The following is a 15,929-nucleotide window of genomic DNA, read 5'->3' as shown; positions in this document are numbered from 1 at the left end:
GCTTGATCGAGACGCCATTACAGCATTTGGTAAACATATTTTTTGAGGTTATTACGATCTTTTGAAGATCATATAAATCTATGGCCTGGTAACGTTAACATAATTAAAATCATTTTTTATTACCTATAACCCTAATTAAACTATCTGTAACCCTCAAAGTCTTATTTATGTTCAAAATACAATTTCCAAATCCACATATCTATATAATTTTTGCATTTAAAACTGAATATTTTGAGGGCGCATGAAAATATTGACGATAATATACATATATATTGACAGCAAACTGGCACTCGCACTTTCATATCACGTACACAAAGAAATAAAAGCGATAGACTACTTGTTATTTTCATAATCCAATCCGTAAAAATAAAATGTCTCCTCATTTGTCACTGATGATTCATTTTAATACAATATATTTAGTTTACACCATAATAAACCGACCATATTACTAATTTAGAGCGTTAGCATTTATAACCGTTACACAGTAGCGCTAAAATAAGGTAAAGGTGGTATAATCGCGCTGCAAGAGCTTTTTCGAACGCTCGTGGCGCTAACCACCTCTGTACAACAGCTGGTAAGCGCCACGAAGCTGCGAAAAAGCTCTTGTAGCGCGATTATACCACCTTCATCTTATTTTAGCGCTCCTGTATTACTACTATACTACGTACTATTATAATTACTATTTACGACCACTGTAGATCCAATGTCGAGCTATAAGCTGGACAGTATGGGCCTATTTGACGCTACAAGAGATCTGTAGCCGCTTATAGAACCACTATACTTCTTACTAAGGAGCCTAAGGCGTTATAAAAATCCTTTAACCGGCCATTGTGCAGCTTGTTATAGCGCTTGTGTGCTAGTTGGGCAGTATGGCTTAAAATTGAGTATAGTTTGAGTATTCGGCCATAACAGTCATAAATATGTAACGAACATTATGGAATTGAATATCAATATTTAAGAACTGCTCAAAATAAATGTTTTTTGGAGTCGTATTTATTATTCTACAAGCTGAAGCGTCTTCCACTCCTAGTAAATTGAAGTACATTGTCAAAAATACCGTTAAATGAAATAATCTGTTATATTATTATTGGAATGATTTGTAATATCAATATAATGATTTTAGATTCTTGCGACTCGTACCCGTAATATTATAATGTAATGGGTCTTTTAATCGCGTTTAAGACCCGTTGTATTATAATATTATGATATCAATATATTTGCCGAACAGCCTAATACTTTTAGATCGCAATAAATTAAATGTCGATTGATTCTTATTACACTGACAGATTAACCATAGACTAGCCTAAATTGTATTTCAATTGTCTTAAAAGCCAGTGTTTGCCAAACCTTTTTTTTAGTTCAAGCACTAATCTATGGTACTTTAATAAAGCCTTGATTTGAGGCTTCTTTTTATAAGACGAGCGTGTAACAGTGGTCAAAAATGGCGCTACATACGGCTGGCCGTTTGTAGACTTAATCTTCCAATAAGATATTGTTATAACATATCAGACTGTACAAATTATTCGATCGAGCTTCAGTAAAACAACTATGTGATCTTATAAAGCATTATTATACTACTATCTATGTAATATGAGCGATACATTCTAACATTGCATCAAAGCTTGCTACAAAGATATTCGGTTCGGCATTAATCGGTATAGCCGGGCGGCAAAACCGAATATGTATAGATGAACCCGATCGGTACAAGCCGAACTAGTGAGTCGAGTCGGTTTTGTTGTTTGATAAATATTTCCGAACCGAACGTGCCGAACCGAATATTTACTTATTTATATTCAGTATTGAAGAAAGTTTTGCTCATAAATAAATGCTATAATACTTAAACATAAACCATACAATACTGTGTCTCTTATAATGTTCTCCGTATGACCACTCTCTAGTTTATAAGCAAGTATAATAAGTTACCAAAGCAATTTTTCGATAAGGAATACTATAAGGTTTAATATAAAAATTTGATATATTTTTCTATGAATTGATGAAACTAAATTCGTGTTATTTAACACCACGTTTCGCCATAATTCGCTTTAACTAAGAATCAACTTTGTATTCAATATACTTAACTCTATTGAGATATAAATTATATAATATTATTACTCATTCGTAACAAGAAATCTTATGACTTAACATAAAACTTATGGCTTTAAAAACTTAATCGTCGAAAAATATTAATATTGTAACGCCATAATAATAAAAGAAAAAAAAAATGTGTGTGGACTTCCAATGCAATGGAGATTAAATATATTTTTTACAAATTTAATGGGTGTTTTATAAATCTGTAACTGTTCCTTCGACCGTTATACCTGGTGCTAATTCAACCTTTTCGTTCTCCGCCTTGTTGTCCATCTGACAGATGAGGTCTGTTTGGGAATCTCTCTTTTTGAGTGCAGCGATAATGAGGTCTTTAGAGTTCTGTCGAATGAATTCCCTGCTCGACGATCTCGGTGGTGGTGGAGTGAACCTGCTCGGGAGAGGTGATTCTGACACCATTCTGCTAGGTGGGGGTGTCGGGGCTGGATATTTGCCCGGCGGCGGGGTCGGAGACGGCTTGCTTGGCGGAGGAGTAGGCGCCATTCTTGGAGCAGCCGGCGGTTTAGCTCTACTAGGCGATATAATGTGTTTAGAAACAGCCTGCCTTTCTTCCATATCATTCTGCAACTCATTGGACCGCTTCATCGACGCTCGGTTCCTAGGAGTCTTTTTCAACATGGCTTGGAAGTTGAATGGAGGATCGTCTTCGTTCATATCGCTCGTCGATTTCGCCATGGCTTGTAGTTCCATAATAGGATCCTGAACATCCGTATCGATGGCGTACATGCTTCTGGTGTGGGTTGACTTGCGCAGTTTCGGTGCTGTGTCCTCGAGGATGTCGTTGTCGTCTCTTACACCGGACCAGGGTTCAGGTGGTTGGTAGTAGCTTTGAGGAGCGTGTGGTGCTTTCTTCTTATACACTGCTGGTCTGTTGGGGTCTTTGCGTGGTGTTCTGGGTGGTTTGTCTATGTCGTCGGGAGGTAAGGGCGGCACGGGCTGTGTGGGATCCCTGCAGAACGGCACTGCGATGAGGGTCTGAGTACTCGTCGACGTGACGGTGATGTCAGGTGCTGAGCCAAAGCGACGTTTCAACGGTTCGTCCCACTGCTCATGGTCTGAATCGTATTGACTGGCAAATGTGTCGCTACAAGAAGAAATTAGTATCGTTAGATTTCTTAAATGGGTACCTTGGAATAATGAGAAAGTAACAAACATATTACAGTGCCACAATTTATGGATTTTTTTAACAAATGAATGGCTATGAAAATTATTCACTTCAAATAAAACCTGTAGAAGTTTACACTTGTATCTCAAATGATAGAATAAAGTTTTTACACTTACGTGCACTTAGCAGAAGGGTCGCACATATACGAAGTATCATAGTACTGCAGCTGATCGATTCTGAAGGGCAGTTTCCACACGGTAGGTGGTCCGGAGCCGAGGAAGTCTGCCTCCTTGGCTTGAGGGTCCACACGGTCGAGCAGCACCGATGTACTAGTGTTTAGTAGAGATTCTAATACCGCTTGGTTGTAAATATGAACCTAAAATAACATAGGAATTAGTTTCGCAGTAAATAGTTACGTACACACATGTACGTGAATGTTATAATCGGATGTAGTTAGTCTGAATCTGATCATGTCTGAATTCGATGTCAGCCCTGAATCTTATTACGATAGTCAATTGTGCTTTCTTGTCGTAAGTATATTACCGAGGTAGTAGTTAGATGGTATAGTGATGGCAAATGTTGAACTACCGCGTTGATCTGTTGTCTTTTGTGACATACTATTAGGCATGAATGAAAGGAAGGCATGACGCAAAAGACCATCGAGGTTGCTACTACTTGCTACTAAACTCGTATCTCCTATTTATAGCTTTTACTTGTAAACAGTCATATGACAGTGTTAGTATAAGGGTACCTATACGAATAAATGTGATACTAAGATTAGTGAAAAGTACTAACCTGTTGTGAGAAATGCACTAGATCCTGATATCTCACAGCTCGGTACTGCAGTAACACTTGGAATATGGACCGGCTCTTCCACCTCATAGCGAATCTTTTGAGAAAGGAAGCCGTTTCCTCGTCGATCTGACCCGTGGACTTATTGATCAGAGGCCCGTATGCTTTGCGGACTATGTAACCACGATAGGCTGCAAGAAATATTACAAAGCTTGTTTGATTAATTTGCAATAAATATGAAAATTAACAATCATTCATAATTTCAGAATGTGCAGAAATTAAATAAGGATCATTTCGATACCTAGGGGGCACGTATTTCAGTTGACAACTATTTGAAACCCACTATGCTGTACGTTGTTTTCTCCCATGAGATCTAGTCATGTAGTGAATAGTGCCCATCAATTTGACGTAGGTAGGTACACATGTTGTCAACTGAGATACGTGGTAGGCCTGCTAGATAACCTGTAATTAATAGGTTAACAAGTTTATAAAATAGGTAATGTTTTGGTAAGACTAAAGTGTTTGCCGCATAACAAAAAATAGCATGTGACAGCTGACAAAGTTAAATACTAAACAATTCAAAACGTGACCGAACTATATTACCTACTTACTTTACTAACTAGGCCGACGTTAAGTAGGAAATTAATTAAGAAGTTACCAAACAGTTTTAATACGGTAAACGAATAAAAAAGGCTGGCCATTGAATGTCAAAATATCTTAAGCCGGCCATTTGTCAATGAAGAATAAATTACTTTTTATTTTTAATTGTATCAAAAGGCTTCCGATCATTATTTTAAGGTGTTTCGACCAGTTCGTTTAAAAATAAGTCCTCCCAATTAGGTACAATACCAAACAGTAAAAATTAAGAATAAATTGAACCGCGTCTTTTATAAAAAAAGTGCGATCTCTTTGTTAGGGCTGCCATAAACTAATTTTGGCAAAATATCACATTCTTGAAATTCAAAAGAGTTGATAGAGCAATTTAAAATGCTTTTTGTATTCGGTCTTACCTTTTTGGATCAGTAATGCAGCCTCATCTTCCGTAACGTTCATAGATTGTTGTTTCTTGAGTTCTCTTACTGAAAAAACAGAATAAATAGGTGACATTTAAACTTACAATACTAAATTCTTTAAAAATAAAAGAAACCCTTAATAAATTGTACTTACTGTGTATCATTTTGGCTTTGTCTTTATTAGCTTTTCTTCTCGCTAAGAAGGCTCTCATCATGCATTGAACTTTGACTATTTTCTTCACTTGTGTCTCGTAGAGCCTTAAATGAAAAACAAAATAATGTTATATTTTTACTATTGATCGTGAAGATGATTTAAAGTGTAGAATAATTGACTTGAAGATGATTGTGTTAAAGGAAAAGATATTGTACCTTGATAAAAATTCTTCATTGTAGTATTTTAAAAATACTTTATTTTTCCCAAGCACCCAGCCTTCCATCTTTAGTCGGATCATCAATAACCTGCAGTTTTCTTTCGTCACCTCAACATTTTCGTCAAAATCAAATGCTAGGAAACGATACCTGTTGAATATTAAAGCTATATTATCTAATCGGTTTATAATTTTGGAATTATTTTTTAGAGGGACTCATATGCTCATACGCTGAGCAAAAAAAGTTACTCTAAAAATGCCTATCTTGAGGTTGGAACTAAGATGTTATTATCATTTGTCATCATTGTCCATAGTAACAAACAAGACGATCGAGTTCTTACAGCACTTCTTATATGTGAAGCGTTAATATACAAAGCATGCAACAATAATTCAGTTCTAAAGTACATCGGTATATTTGTTACCATTATTAAGATTTGTTTTATAAATTCCGTAATTTCTTACCTTCGAATAAACTCTGCGAAAGGTATCCTGCAAGAATATCCATTTTGTCTTGCTTTAGCCGTGTCCAATATCGCTAGAGCCCTGATCTGTTGCCTCACGACCTCTGTCTGGAAGCCTTTGGGATTGTCGTTCAGGTCAGCTCTTACACATCGGACGTAGTGAGTGCCTCCACTGCCGGGCCCTATGGACAGTTGCTTGAGGATCTCCAAGCTGGTTGCACGGTACGTTGCTGCCGCTGTCCTCATACGGTGCACTTGGGAGAACTGGCCTTTGGAGACTGTGTTGTATTTCTTCAAAAAATATCATATTTGTTAAAGATTCATTCATTTGAATGATGAATGAAATTATAGTTTTTGATTGATAATTATTTGATGAGTTTGGTTTGGTTGATGCAAAATATTAAGATATTTTACCTAAGCTACCTACCTAATTTTTATCTGAGACAAAGGCAAATACTGCTCCCTAATCACTACAAAATTACGAGTTACGTGGATACTGATCTTGTCACAAGGATGATTTTATATGTAATCCTTTGATAAAAATTTTAAGTAACTTACCCTGGCTTTCAAATTCTCCATCTCTTTTTCAGATTTCGACTTCACAACAGCAACTTTAGGTTGACTGGGCGACACTGTCAAGTTGCCAGTTTTAGTCAATTTGTTTCTAAATAGTTGCTGAACAGTTATATTAGTTGAAGCTCTCATCGTTTCTATCATTTCTGGAGGCAGGAAATCTTTGTTCTTTTCGGCCATTTCTCTACAGTCGTAGTTTACTTTGCCTGTGTAATGTGCGACGCTGAATTCGTGACTCCCAGATAGTTTAATGTAAGGACCTTTGCATGTTGTTCTGATTGTACCTAAAACATATTCCTAAGAATTAAAAATAAATCTAGTAACCAGTAACAATTAAGATAAAAGCTGTGCGTCCACTGCGTCGAAATCGGGACATACTTATCCTTACGACCCAGTGGACGCACAGCTATAATAATATACACGAGATACTGAACTGCACTATTCTTTTAAATAAAAACACTGTAAGAGACTACTCACTCATAATAAACTCTTGTCCGCTGCCAGTGCGACTGGCTTCATCAAGTATATAAAACAATCCAAGAGGTCTGCCCATCAACTGATCCACAGAATTCTTATTATCATAAAAATGTAACGACACCACTGGCACTCCTTCCTCAGCCGTCTCCTGCATTTCCCATGCAAACATCCTCTGGTTATACAGAAATTGAATCTGTTCATTCGTTGTGTTTACAATCAGTTGCTCCAATCGATTTCGATGATAGCATTCGAAACCAAACATGTCTAGCAAACTCACTGAATACTTGTCACCACTGCAAAAATACACAAAAGTTAGAAAAACCAAAATAAGTTTATGAAATAGAATGAAATTAAAATGTGTACGTACAATACCGATCTCATGAATGACAGCTTCGAGTTGATTAAGTTGATCATCCAATCTATTAGTCTCTTGTATAGTGCACTAGCTAATGTGTCCCTCGCATCTCTCGCTTCGTCCGTAGAATGTCTTCTTTTCACAGCACTCCCACTCTCTATTAAGCAGTAGTTGAGCAAAGCCCAAAGAAATTTCACTTCCTCAAGCGACAATAGCTTCGCAACTTTCTTTGCTTCCTCGGGATTTTCTATTTCCGCTATTCCCGTTTTACTATCCTTGAACCTAACGTTACCAAGTACAAGTATTGCTGCTAGAACTGTTTCCAAAAATGTTATGTCTTCTACTTCCCAATCTAGCGTTTTTAAATTTTCAATAATTTCCTTGTACAGTTCGACGTTATTTCCTGAGTTTTCTCGCACTCCTTTCACTCCTTTGACTGGTTCTTCCGATATTCTCAAGTATCTGTGTTTTCTGTTCTTTTCTAAATGCAGTTCCTCCGTCCGATTTGCAGCTTCCATAGCGTCGTAGAAGTAATAAAGTAGATCGAAGTTTGCTTGCGACCTGTTAATGTATACCGTAGTTTATTGCTATGAAAAAGTTTAGAAATGCTACTAAAATTCTATTACTTACATGTCCGTAGATGATACACGCCATTTCTCTAGCTGGTAAAGCCAGAATATAGCACCGCTTAATTTGCCAGAACTGCCATAAGTCACTTGAATTTGAAAGATTCCCCTCGTAGAATGTGCATTCAAAGGTGTCGCGGCACTGATTGCTGCTTGAATAACTTTTGCAGCCTTTTGTATTCTCTCAGCAGTATTGTTCTTCATAGCACCTAAGTGTGTGAGGTGGGATAGTGCATGGATCATATTTGTGGTCTTCCCAGATTTGCTTTCACCAGAGAATACGACGTGTTGTGGTTCATTGTGATGTAAAGCGTCTTGGTACGCGCTGTCTGCCACCGCGAATATATGAGGCTCGTTATCAGATCTTGATTTGCATTCGTACTTTGTGTGGTACTAAAAAGAAAAATAGTGTATAGAAGCGTCTTTTTGATTACATTGTGTAACAGTTTCTGATAATGTACTTACGGTTTCATTGTAAATATCATCCGCTACGTTTGGGTTTAATATCAGAAGGACATCTCCGACAAAAGACATAAAAGATCCTTTCGCTAATTTTGTTTGTAATTCTATGAGTATACTGTCTTCCGTTAATGTTTCTAAAGCAGCCAAGTCTTCCACTTGCATAGTTTCTGGTTCCCGAGATCCTTGGGTTGTTAGAAGACCATTTCGGATAATTCGTTCGGGCATTTTTTCCGGTTCAGCCGCACCTTTCAACTCCGCTGCCAGTATTTTGAACTCTGTCGATAGCTGTAAAACATAGACTTGAGCTTTTTTGCAGTTATTGAACTTACGTCTGATTACAATAATAAAATAAACTCACATGATAGTCGTTTTCGGGAACAGATTGTATGAATGGATGCTCCCCTAGTTCCGCCATATAAGGACGGTGTTCAGGATTTTTTTCAAGGCATCTGAAATCAATTAATTTCTATTCAAGCCATTTTTCTTATCTATTATAGCATACATCGTATTTTGTTTAAATTACTTACTCTGTAATAAAGTCATTTAAATCATTGGACCACATCGCAGGCTTCGACAAACCAGGTGGTGGATTCCTCACTATTTGAAACAAGGCTCTCGTTGGATGCATTTCTTGGAAAGGCGCTTTGCCGTCGGCCAATTCGATAGTTGTAATACCCAACGCCCAAACATCTGTTCTGTTTCCATAACCTCCGTCACCGCAAGTCACGATTTCAGGCGCCATCCAGCTCGGTGAGCCAATATTGCTCGTACTCGTGTCCATCGTATCTTTCAATTTGCAAGATAAACCAAAGTCTGACAGTTTCACTTCACCGTCTTTAGTGATCAAAATGTTACTGCACCTTATATTGCGGTGTATCACTTTGTTCTCGTGCAAGTAAACGAGCGCCTAGAATACAAATGAGTGTAGTGGAATTGATTGCACCAATCGAGGGATTGAACGCGGTAGTTTGACAGGGAGTGATGGAGTGGCCGCCCCTAATGTGGCGGGGATTGTTAAGGCTGGCGATAGTAACGTCAGCGTCAGTCAAGTCCCCACGCCTCGAGATTCATTGGGAGCTATTTGCATACGCATCGGGGCTTCAGTGCTGTCGCAGGCGGCCTGTCTGCGCGCTCTGCCGTCTGATATATCAGCTTGTTTAATGCGTTCATTACGATCGTTTAGTTGTTAGTGATGGGGTGCACGCCGTCGATACTTTCAGTACATGTTACGATATTTTATTTATATTTGTTTTGCTTTATTTCGTTATCATCGTTGTTTTTAAAATATGTTATTTTGAGTTCCATGCAAGGCATGTGAAGTTATTGTGTAAGTTTTTATCCGAGGTAAAAGAAAATAAAAATTATTCCTTAAGTATCCAGTGTGCAGTCACTGTAGAAGTAATTATATTTGATGACGGGTCGTTAGATTTCATATCACTCGAAAGGATAATGTTATTAATGTTTTGGTACATCTGTTCGTTGCATTCTTATTAAAACATTTATAAAGGCCGATGAACAAGATCATTAATATTCATCGATGTAATATCCCGTCATAATATCGACAAAGATGACATCACAAGTTAGTCTTTGATCGTACTTTACGAGATGCAACATCGATAGATATGCGTGGAAGATCTGCCGTACGAGGAGGACAGAGCACCGGTATTGTGAACCAAGTGGCTTGCATAAAGATAATACGCATTTAACCCTCTCCGATAACGATTGAGCTCGAAGGACGAATATACATCAAAGTGTGTAGACCGTATTAAAGGGAAGTAAGAAAGGTTTTCCATTGACAGGTGGTCGTTAGAGGGATCATCGGCTACCGCGTCAGAGGTCCGTATATCTTGTGTGTGCGAGCATTATTTACGATAATTGAGCGATGCGCCGCGATGGGGGGCCATCATGGTGTTGTCGGGCGCGCTCCGACATTCGCATCGACAAGTTCGACTGTTCCGTCGCGAATCACATCAAATAAAGCGGCGTGCATTTTAAGTAATGGCTCTAGATTGTATTTCAACGTACGTGGACATTCGCCTGGCAATATTTTATTCGACGTCACGCGAGCAACAGAAATAGCCGGGACACAGATCCGAGAACAATTGAGTTTGCATTCAAAGTACCTACCAATTGATTCAGCTGTTGAAAGGTGGACTGGCAGCCCCTTTGTTTTATAAACAGCCATCTCGACTCGTATGTGACAACAGACATGTTTATAGTCAGTCGAATATGGCCTTACCTTGATCGTATATTTGAGGATGTAAGCGATGTGTTCCTCCGACATTTTTCTGTCCGCTACCTTCAGTTTTCTGACAATATCGATGACAGATCCCCATTCACATAACTGCAAAATAGATGTTCCATTGTAGTGTTTTATCAATGGGATCTGTTCGCGTAGAGTTTCTTCCAATGAAACAGTTAGATTGTAACGGAATTTTATACACGTCCGGTAGTCGTCATGTTTGTATCTGATCCGTAACTTACCTCAAGAACGAACCAAATCTTCTTCACACCTTCAGATTTCTCACAGAACACTCCGTAGAAGTCGATCAGATTTGGATGTTTGGTGAAATCTCTGAGGATCTTGTATTCTTCTTGTATGTGGGCTTCATTTTCGTCGGTGTACGTTTGTATTTTGACGGCGACATTTTTGCCAGCTGCCTGGGAGTCAGAGGCGCGGTGAACCTCACCGAATATGCCTGCACCGAGCTTGCCTTCGAGTTTGTATCGGTCGAGGGGAGAAGACAAAGACGCAACAACCAGTCCGTCCGTCATGATGACGTCTTAGTTATCTTCTTCATAGGTTTATCCGTGTATCCAGGTGCGAAATTCTGTAGATTGTGTTATATGTGTTAGGTACCTTACTTTTCACTTAATGAACTTATTAAATGAAATCCTGTAAACTCGTAATTTATGTATTATTTTCAAGCGCACCGATTAATTACTGATATTTTATAGGATTTTTGGGCTTCGGAAACAAAATTACATTGGTTAAAATTCAAATAGTTGCATTACTTAGTGTCGAAGTATTTTTTGAAGAATAATTTTAATTAATTGTAAATACTCACAGTGTAGAATATGAAGGCACGACACACCGAGACTGGCGACCCGCGGCCGAGTGGCGTTTCAACCGCGGAGCGCTCACAAGTGCTGGGGCTTCTCGTATTAAGAACATTGCTAATCCTCCCTAATAGTATTAGGTCATAATGCCCCACGACCTTCCTCTGTGCCTTGGATACTCACTTAATTGGGGACACGTTTAATTGACTACAGACCTGGCCTAGCAACTCTATGCAAGATAATTTGCTTAGTCCAGATGTCAAAGAAAGTTCGCAGAAATATAAAACCACACACAGCTATCGTTTCTGCTAAATCTTACGTCTGCTATAACGAAGACTACAGTAACCAAAATATCCTATGTCTTTTTCAACAGTTGTGTAAAAAAAATAGACTTTATTACCATAATGTGCGACGCACATGAGGGTGATGTGTTTTTTATGACCCCTCATATTTACAGAAAATTGCAGGAATATAAAGACACACTTTCGTATAAAGTTTAGTTTTGTGAATGAGAAAGATCGGTTATAAATCGGATTACAACAAAAAACCATACCAACACTGGATAAACTCCCAAAGAAAAAACTAACTGACGACTGTAAAATTCTTGTTTAGGTAACAATCTCGTAAATTCGCAACACTACTCCATTACATGATCTATCTTCGTTAATCAATCAGTCATGCCAACATGTATTCGATCAAGCATACTTGATGCCAAGCGGAACATCAATACAAAAACGTCTTTAAAAGTTTAGGATACCGTAAAACTGTCAAAATGATTCACTTTTCAATCAAACCTGTCAAAATGGTCTTCTTTTCAAGAAGCCTGTCAATATACAGTTAGGTTAATGTATTTGATTGTGTATTCACAACGTAGGGGTGGAAGTAATCAGCAATAGTGGCTCTTTCATTCATCGTTATCTAAAGGGTTCTTGCAAAAAGTTTTGAGTAATTTGAGTGCCCACTTTTTTTTCGCTACTGGATTTGGGATCTTTGAAGTGATTATAGCTTTCTTTATATGGTATGGAGGTCCTTCACCGATATTTAAACGTCTTAGATAATTTATCCTGTAACGTTATTTTCTAAATACTTGGTCCTGTGACTTGTTCTTGAAATACTACGCTAGAGTTGCCTATACTCACGCTAGTAAATGGCAGTAGAAAGTCGCCTATAGGTCTTTTAAACATATTTAGCAATAAAAAGTGCCTCAGTTAATTAGCACATCTACAGACCATACCCAATGTATGCTGTATTGTATTGTTCAAATGTTTCGACAAATCGAGGTAAACGAGAATATAATATAGAAAAGAATATTTTTTTTTTAAAAACAGGTCTTACCCCTCCCATTTCTCTCGAACGAGGGGGGAGACCTTTGCCCAGCAGTGGCACAGTACCAGATTATAAAAGGAAGCAAAAAAGGTTACGTACCTACCTAAAAAAGTCCGTCATGATATTGTTTAGACATGATACGCATCAACAAAGCGTCGAACCAAGGACCCTTGAGTCGAGGAGTCAAATTAGGCGCAAGTAAGAGGATAATAATGCCTACTTCACTCACTGTTGTCGTTTCTCGCTTCTTTGAAGCACCTCCTTCACTTTTTGTATACATTTCGAGTTTGAATGAGTTGTTATAAATGGTAATAACTTTAGGTACATGGACGTTCCAATTTTATTTTTTGGGGAAATATTTTTATATTCAGACAGTATGACTCTAGCGTAGGCCTTTACAAATGAGGTCACCTTGGCTTTTTTAGAATATTACGTAGATACGTGTCTAGTAGGCAAAAAATTAGTAAGTTGGATAAAATTAAAACATGCCTTCAATATCAGAAATGAAAAATTTCGGCAAAAGTAAAAAAGATTCAAGACATCTCTTAAAAATAGCTGTTATTGTTTAAATTGGTCTTAATTAAATAAAAAGTCATACATTTCAATCATAATTTTTATTTTCTTAAATAAAAACTGCCGGTACAAATCCTTACATCTATAATAAATAGTTAATTTAATAAATATCACTGAAACAGGAATGTATAAGTACAATTACGTATGAAGATATATTTACAAATGAAATATCATTAAATATTTAAGTACAATCATTATTCTATGTTAATACTGATTTATAAACAACTTATTCTAGGTTTATTACTAAAGAGATTTGTGCTAATTTTTAAATAAGTAAATAAATTCATTAAACCTATTTTCGGGAAAATAAAAAGAAGTATTTGAATGCGATTTTTCTTGTTACGTGTCTTATTTAGTTATCAAACTTTCTGTTTATTCTTGTTGTAATTTGCTAATAGGTAGGTAAGACGAAACAAAAACTTAGGATTGTTAATTGATTAGGGGTTTAAATAAATTTGTATGTGCTATTTCCTAAAAAAAGTACTGTCATTGTACCTGAAATAAGATCTCTCTCGCTGTTAATAAAAAAAAGTAAAGTTACAAAATAATTCGTTTAAATTAAACATGATTTGGTTTGTCTTAAACTATGAGTTTTACTTAAGTGGAATGTTTTATTTAGTCTTTGAAAATAACAATCTAATAAAGTTACACATAAATAAATGTAGAGTCAAAATTCGTCCACTGACAGGACAGGATGAAATTGCTTTTCTATTATTTTTTAAATCGATTTTTAAAGACACTCCGTATTATGAGTTTGGCGACTTATACTTTTCTAATCATCAATATATTGACCACAAAATGTGGAATTAAGTACATGACTGCTCGGAATTTACAAGGCATTTGAGTTAAAATACCTAAATCCTTTAATACAGTCAAAAATCTAGCTCTTACAAACATCAGATCTAAAAAGGCAGACCTAAATTACATTTGTTATTTACAAATGGCTACCCACTTATCATCACGGCACCTGTCACAATCGACTCGGCAGCACCAGTGGAACGTGCAGTTACAAGGCTTGATGCTGGACTTTCTGATGAGCGCGTGACCTCGGCCGCAGCACAGCAGGTCACAAGACCCTGAGCGGGAAGTCCGGCCGATGCGGCACACGCGGCCTGATGTCCCCGCGGAGTCTGTTCGAGGGTCCGCCTCGCAGAAACTTGGTGATCTAGAAATTGTGACAATGGTTAAGGTTAGTATCGTGATAATGTATTTCGATAAAAATATTAGTTTTTCTTCGTAGGCAAAGATGTGAAAGATTTTGAGTTGTGAACAAAATAAAATAGCTTCATCGACCTTTCAACGTCAAGTGACAATTACTTAAACTTTTTAATATTTATGACTTGTAATATACATACATACCTACAGACAATGTTTGTTTTCATGCACAATACGTTACCTTTTAACGATATAGTTAGTATTCCAACACTATGTAGGTAATAGGCGGGCATAGAATGTAAAGGAAATTGTCACGTTTCTATCATTTAAAGAATTTTATTTTATAAAACACGTCATAGGCCAAATCGAATTAATTTTGTGAGTGCCGTAGTTGATATCGTGAGGCTTCTCTACTTTAATACGATTGTCTGATACCTTGCAGATTTAAATTTGATTTTAAGCTTAGAAATACTTACCTACCTAAACACCAATAGTAAATCTTTCTTATGTTTACTAGCTTAAGTTAATCTTCATCATGCCATTTCCATCACACTAATATTTCCATCTTATAATTGCTGAACCCGCAGAACTCAAATATCTTTGGAGAATGTGAATACTTAAGCATCGGACAATGCTCTTTGTATCGGATGTATAACGAAGATAATATATTTCTAAAGAACCTAGGCTACGTGCTGTATAATTTTGTCAATTTCTGACCTTTCAAAGAACAGTAGGCTGTTCTTAGGCGCTGGTCTCGCTTTGCCCCGCCTTCTGCCGCGAGGTCTACCTCTCAGGACCGAGGAAGGACTGTTGTTCAGTTCTTCTTGAGCTACCATCAGCGCCTGATAAAAAATAATCGTGGGGTAGAATAAATTTCACATTACTATGATAATTTCAATTCTACTATATTTTTCAATTCTTTATTTTCTTACAAATAACTTCTTATAATTTTAACATTATTTTTTAATTCAGTTTTGCCTTTAGTAATGAAATGGCGAAAATGATCATTTATTGTGAAACAAAAGGTTTATACTGATTTACAAGAATTCGGAATAGAAAAAAACACCCAATAAGTCTTGTATCTAGTAGCGAGACTGTGAGAGTTATTAAGACACTAGTTATCTTCAAGATGTAGCGTTACCTTCCTATACTGTCGTTTGATAGTAGAGGCGACCACCCTGAAGTCAGGAGTAGCTCTCCAGCAGGTCCTTAGCTGACAGCTTCCTGACAAACCGTGGCACTTGCACCGCACCTCCATTTGCGATGATAGAATCTGGAAGTGTTACAAAAAACATACAGAAATTTGAAAAGTATGTTGTTCTTGTCTCTTAAGTCATAACTAAAGCAAAAATTGCATTGGTTTGTAAAAGAGAACAATAATAAAACTCCAATCACGTTATCAAACCATTATTATTTGCTCACGATGCAGACACTGAAAGAATTATTACATTCCGTCTATCCCGCACAAAACCAGACC

General features: G+C 37.2%; 2 protein-coding genes across 2 annotated transcripts in view; both read right to left on the bottom strand.

Annotated features, from left to right (window-relative positions):
• Positions 1–2,100: 2,100 nt before the first annotated feature.
• ninaC (STKc_myosinIII_N_like and MYSc_Myo21 domain-containing protein ninaC) lies at positions 2,101–11,508 on the bottom strand. Its single transcript, XM_076135858.1, has 17 exons — positions 11,407–11,508; positions 10,823–11,169; positions 10,578–10,682; positions 8,866–9,245; positions 8,697–8,787; positions 8,342–8,623; positions 7,881–8,269; positions 7,263–7,811; positions 6,896–7,188; positions 6,404–6,702; positions 5,847–6,136; positions 5,386–5,535; positions 5,171–5,274; positions 5,014–5,082; positions 4,007–4,194; positions 3,388–3,587; positions 2,101–3,190 (listed from the first exon to the last, which is right to left on the bottom strand). The coding sequence occupies exons 2-17, from the start codon at positions 11,111–11,113 to the stop codon at positions 2,284–2,286; spliced, it is 4,587 nt and encodes a 1,528-aa protein (XP_075991973.1). The 5' UTR covers positions 11,114–11,169; positions 11,407–11,508; the 3' UTR covers positions 2,101–2,283.
• A 1,855-nt stretch (positions 11,509–13,363) lies between these two features.
• Wnt10 (Wnt oncogene analog 10) overlaps positions 13,364–15,929 on the bottom strand; it is a 33,151-nt gene continuing 30,585 nt past the window's right edge. The window contains exons 4-6 of the mRNA XM_076135347.1: positions 15,594–15,725; positions 15,170–15,294; positions 13,364–14,462 (exon numbers count right to left, since the gene is read on the bottom strand). Coding sequence (XP_075991462.1) covers positions 14,228–14,462; positions 15,170–15,294; positions 15,594–15,725 — 492 coding nt within the window. The 3' untranslated portion in view covers positions 13,364–14,227. The remainder of the gene's footprint in view (positions 14,463–15,169; positions 15,295–15,593; positions 15,726–15,929) is intronic.

This window comes from Anticarsia gemmatalis, chromosome 3, assembly GCF_050436995.1.
Source record: "Anticarsia gemmatalis isolate Benzon Research Colony breed Stoneville strain chromosome 3, ilAntGemm2 primary, whole genome shotgun sequence".
In the NCBI taxonomy this organism is placed as follows: Eukaryota; Metazoa; Arthropoda; class Insecta; order Lepidoptera; family Erebidae; genus Anticarsia; species Anticarsia gemmatalis.
Note: the sequence above shows the minus strand (reverse complement) of the source record. Positions and strands in the feature narration are given on the sequence as shown.

What these genes read in the sequence shown, in the direction of transcription:
- ninaC (XM_076135858.1), bottom strand. Translation starts at nt 11,113, where the DNA reads ATGACGGACGGACTGGTTGTTGCGTCTTTGTCTTCTCCCCTCGACCGA. An exon ending in TTAAATGACTTTATTACAGA is followed by an intron (nt 8,788 to 8,865) that starts GTAAGTAATTTA and finishes AATTGATTTCAG; the next exon opens with ATGCCTTGAAAAAAATCCTG. An exon ending in CGTGTATCATCTACGGACAT is followed by an intron (nt 7,812 to 7,880) that starts GTAAGTAATAGA and finishes ATACATTAACAG; the next exon opens with GTCGCAAGCAAACTTCGATC.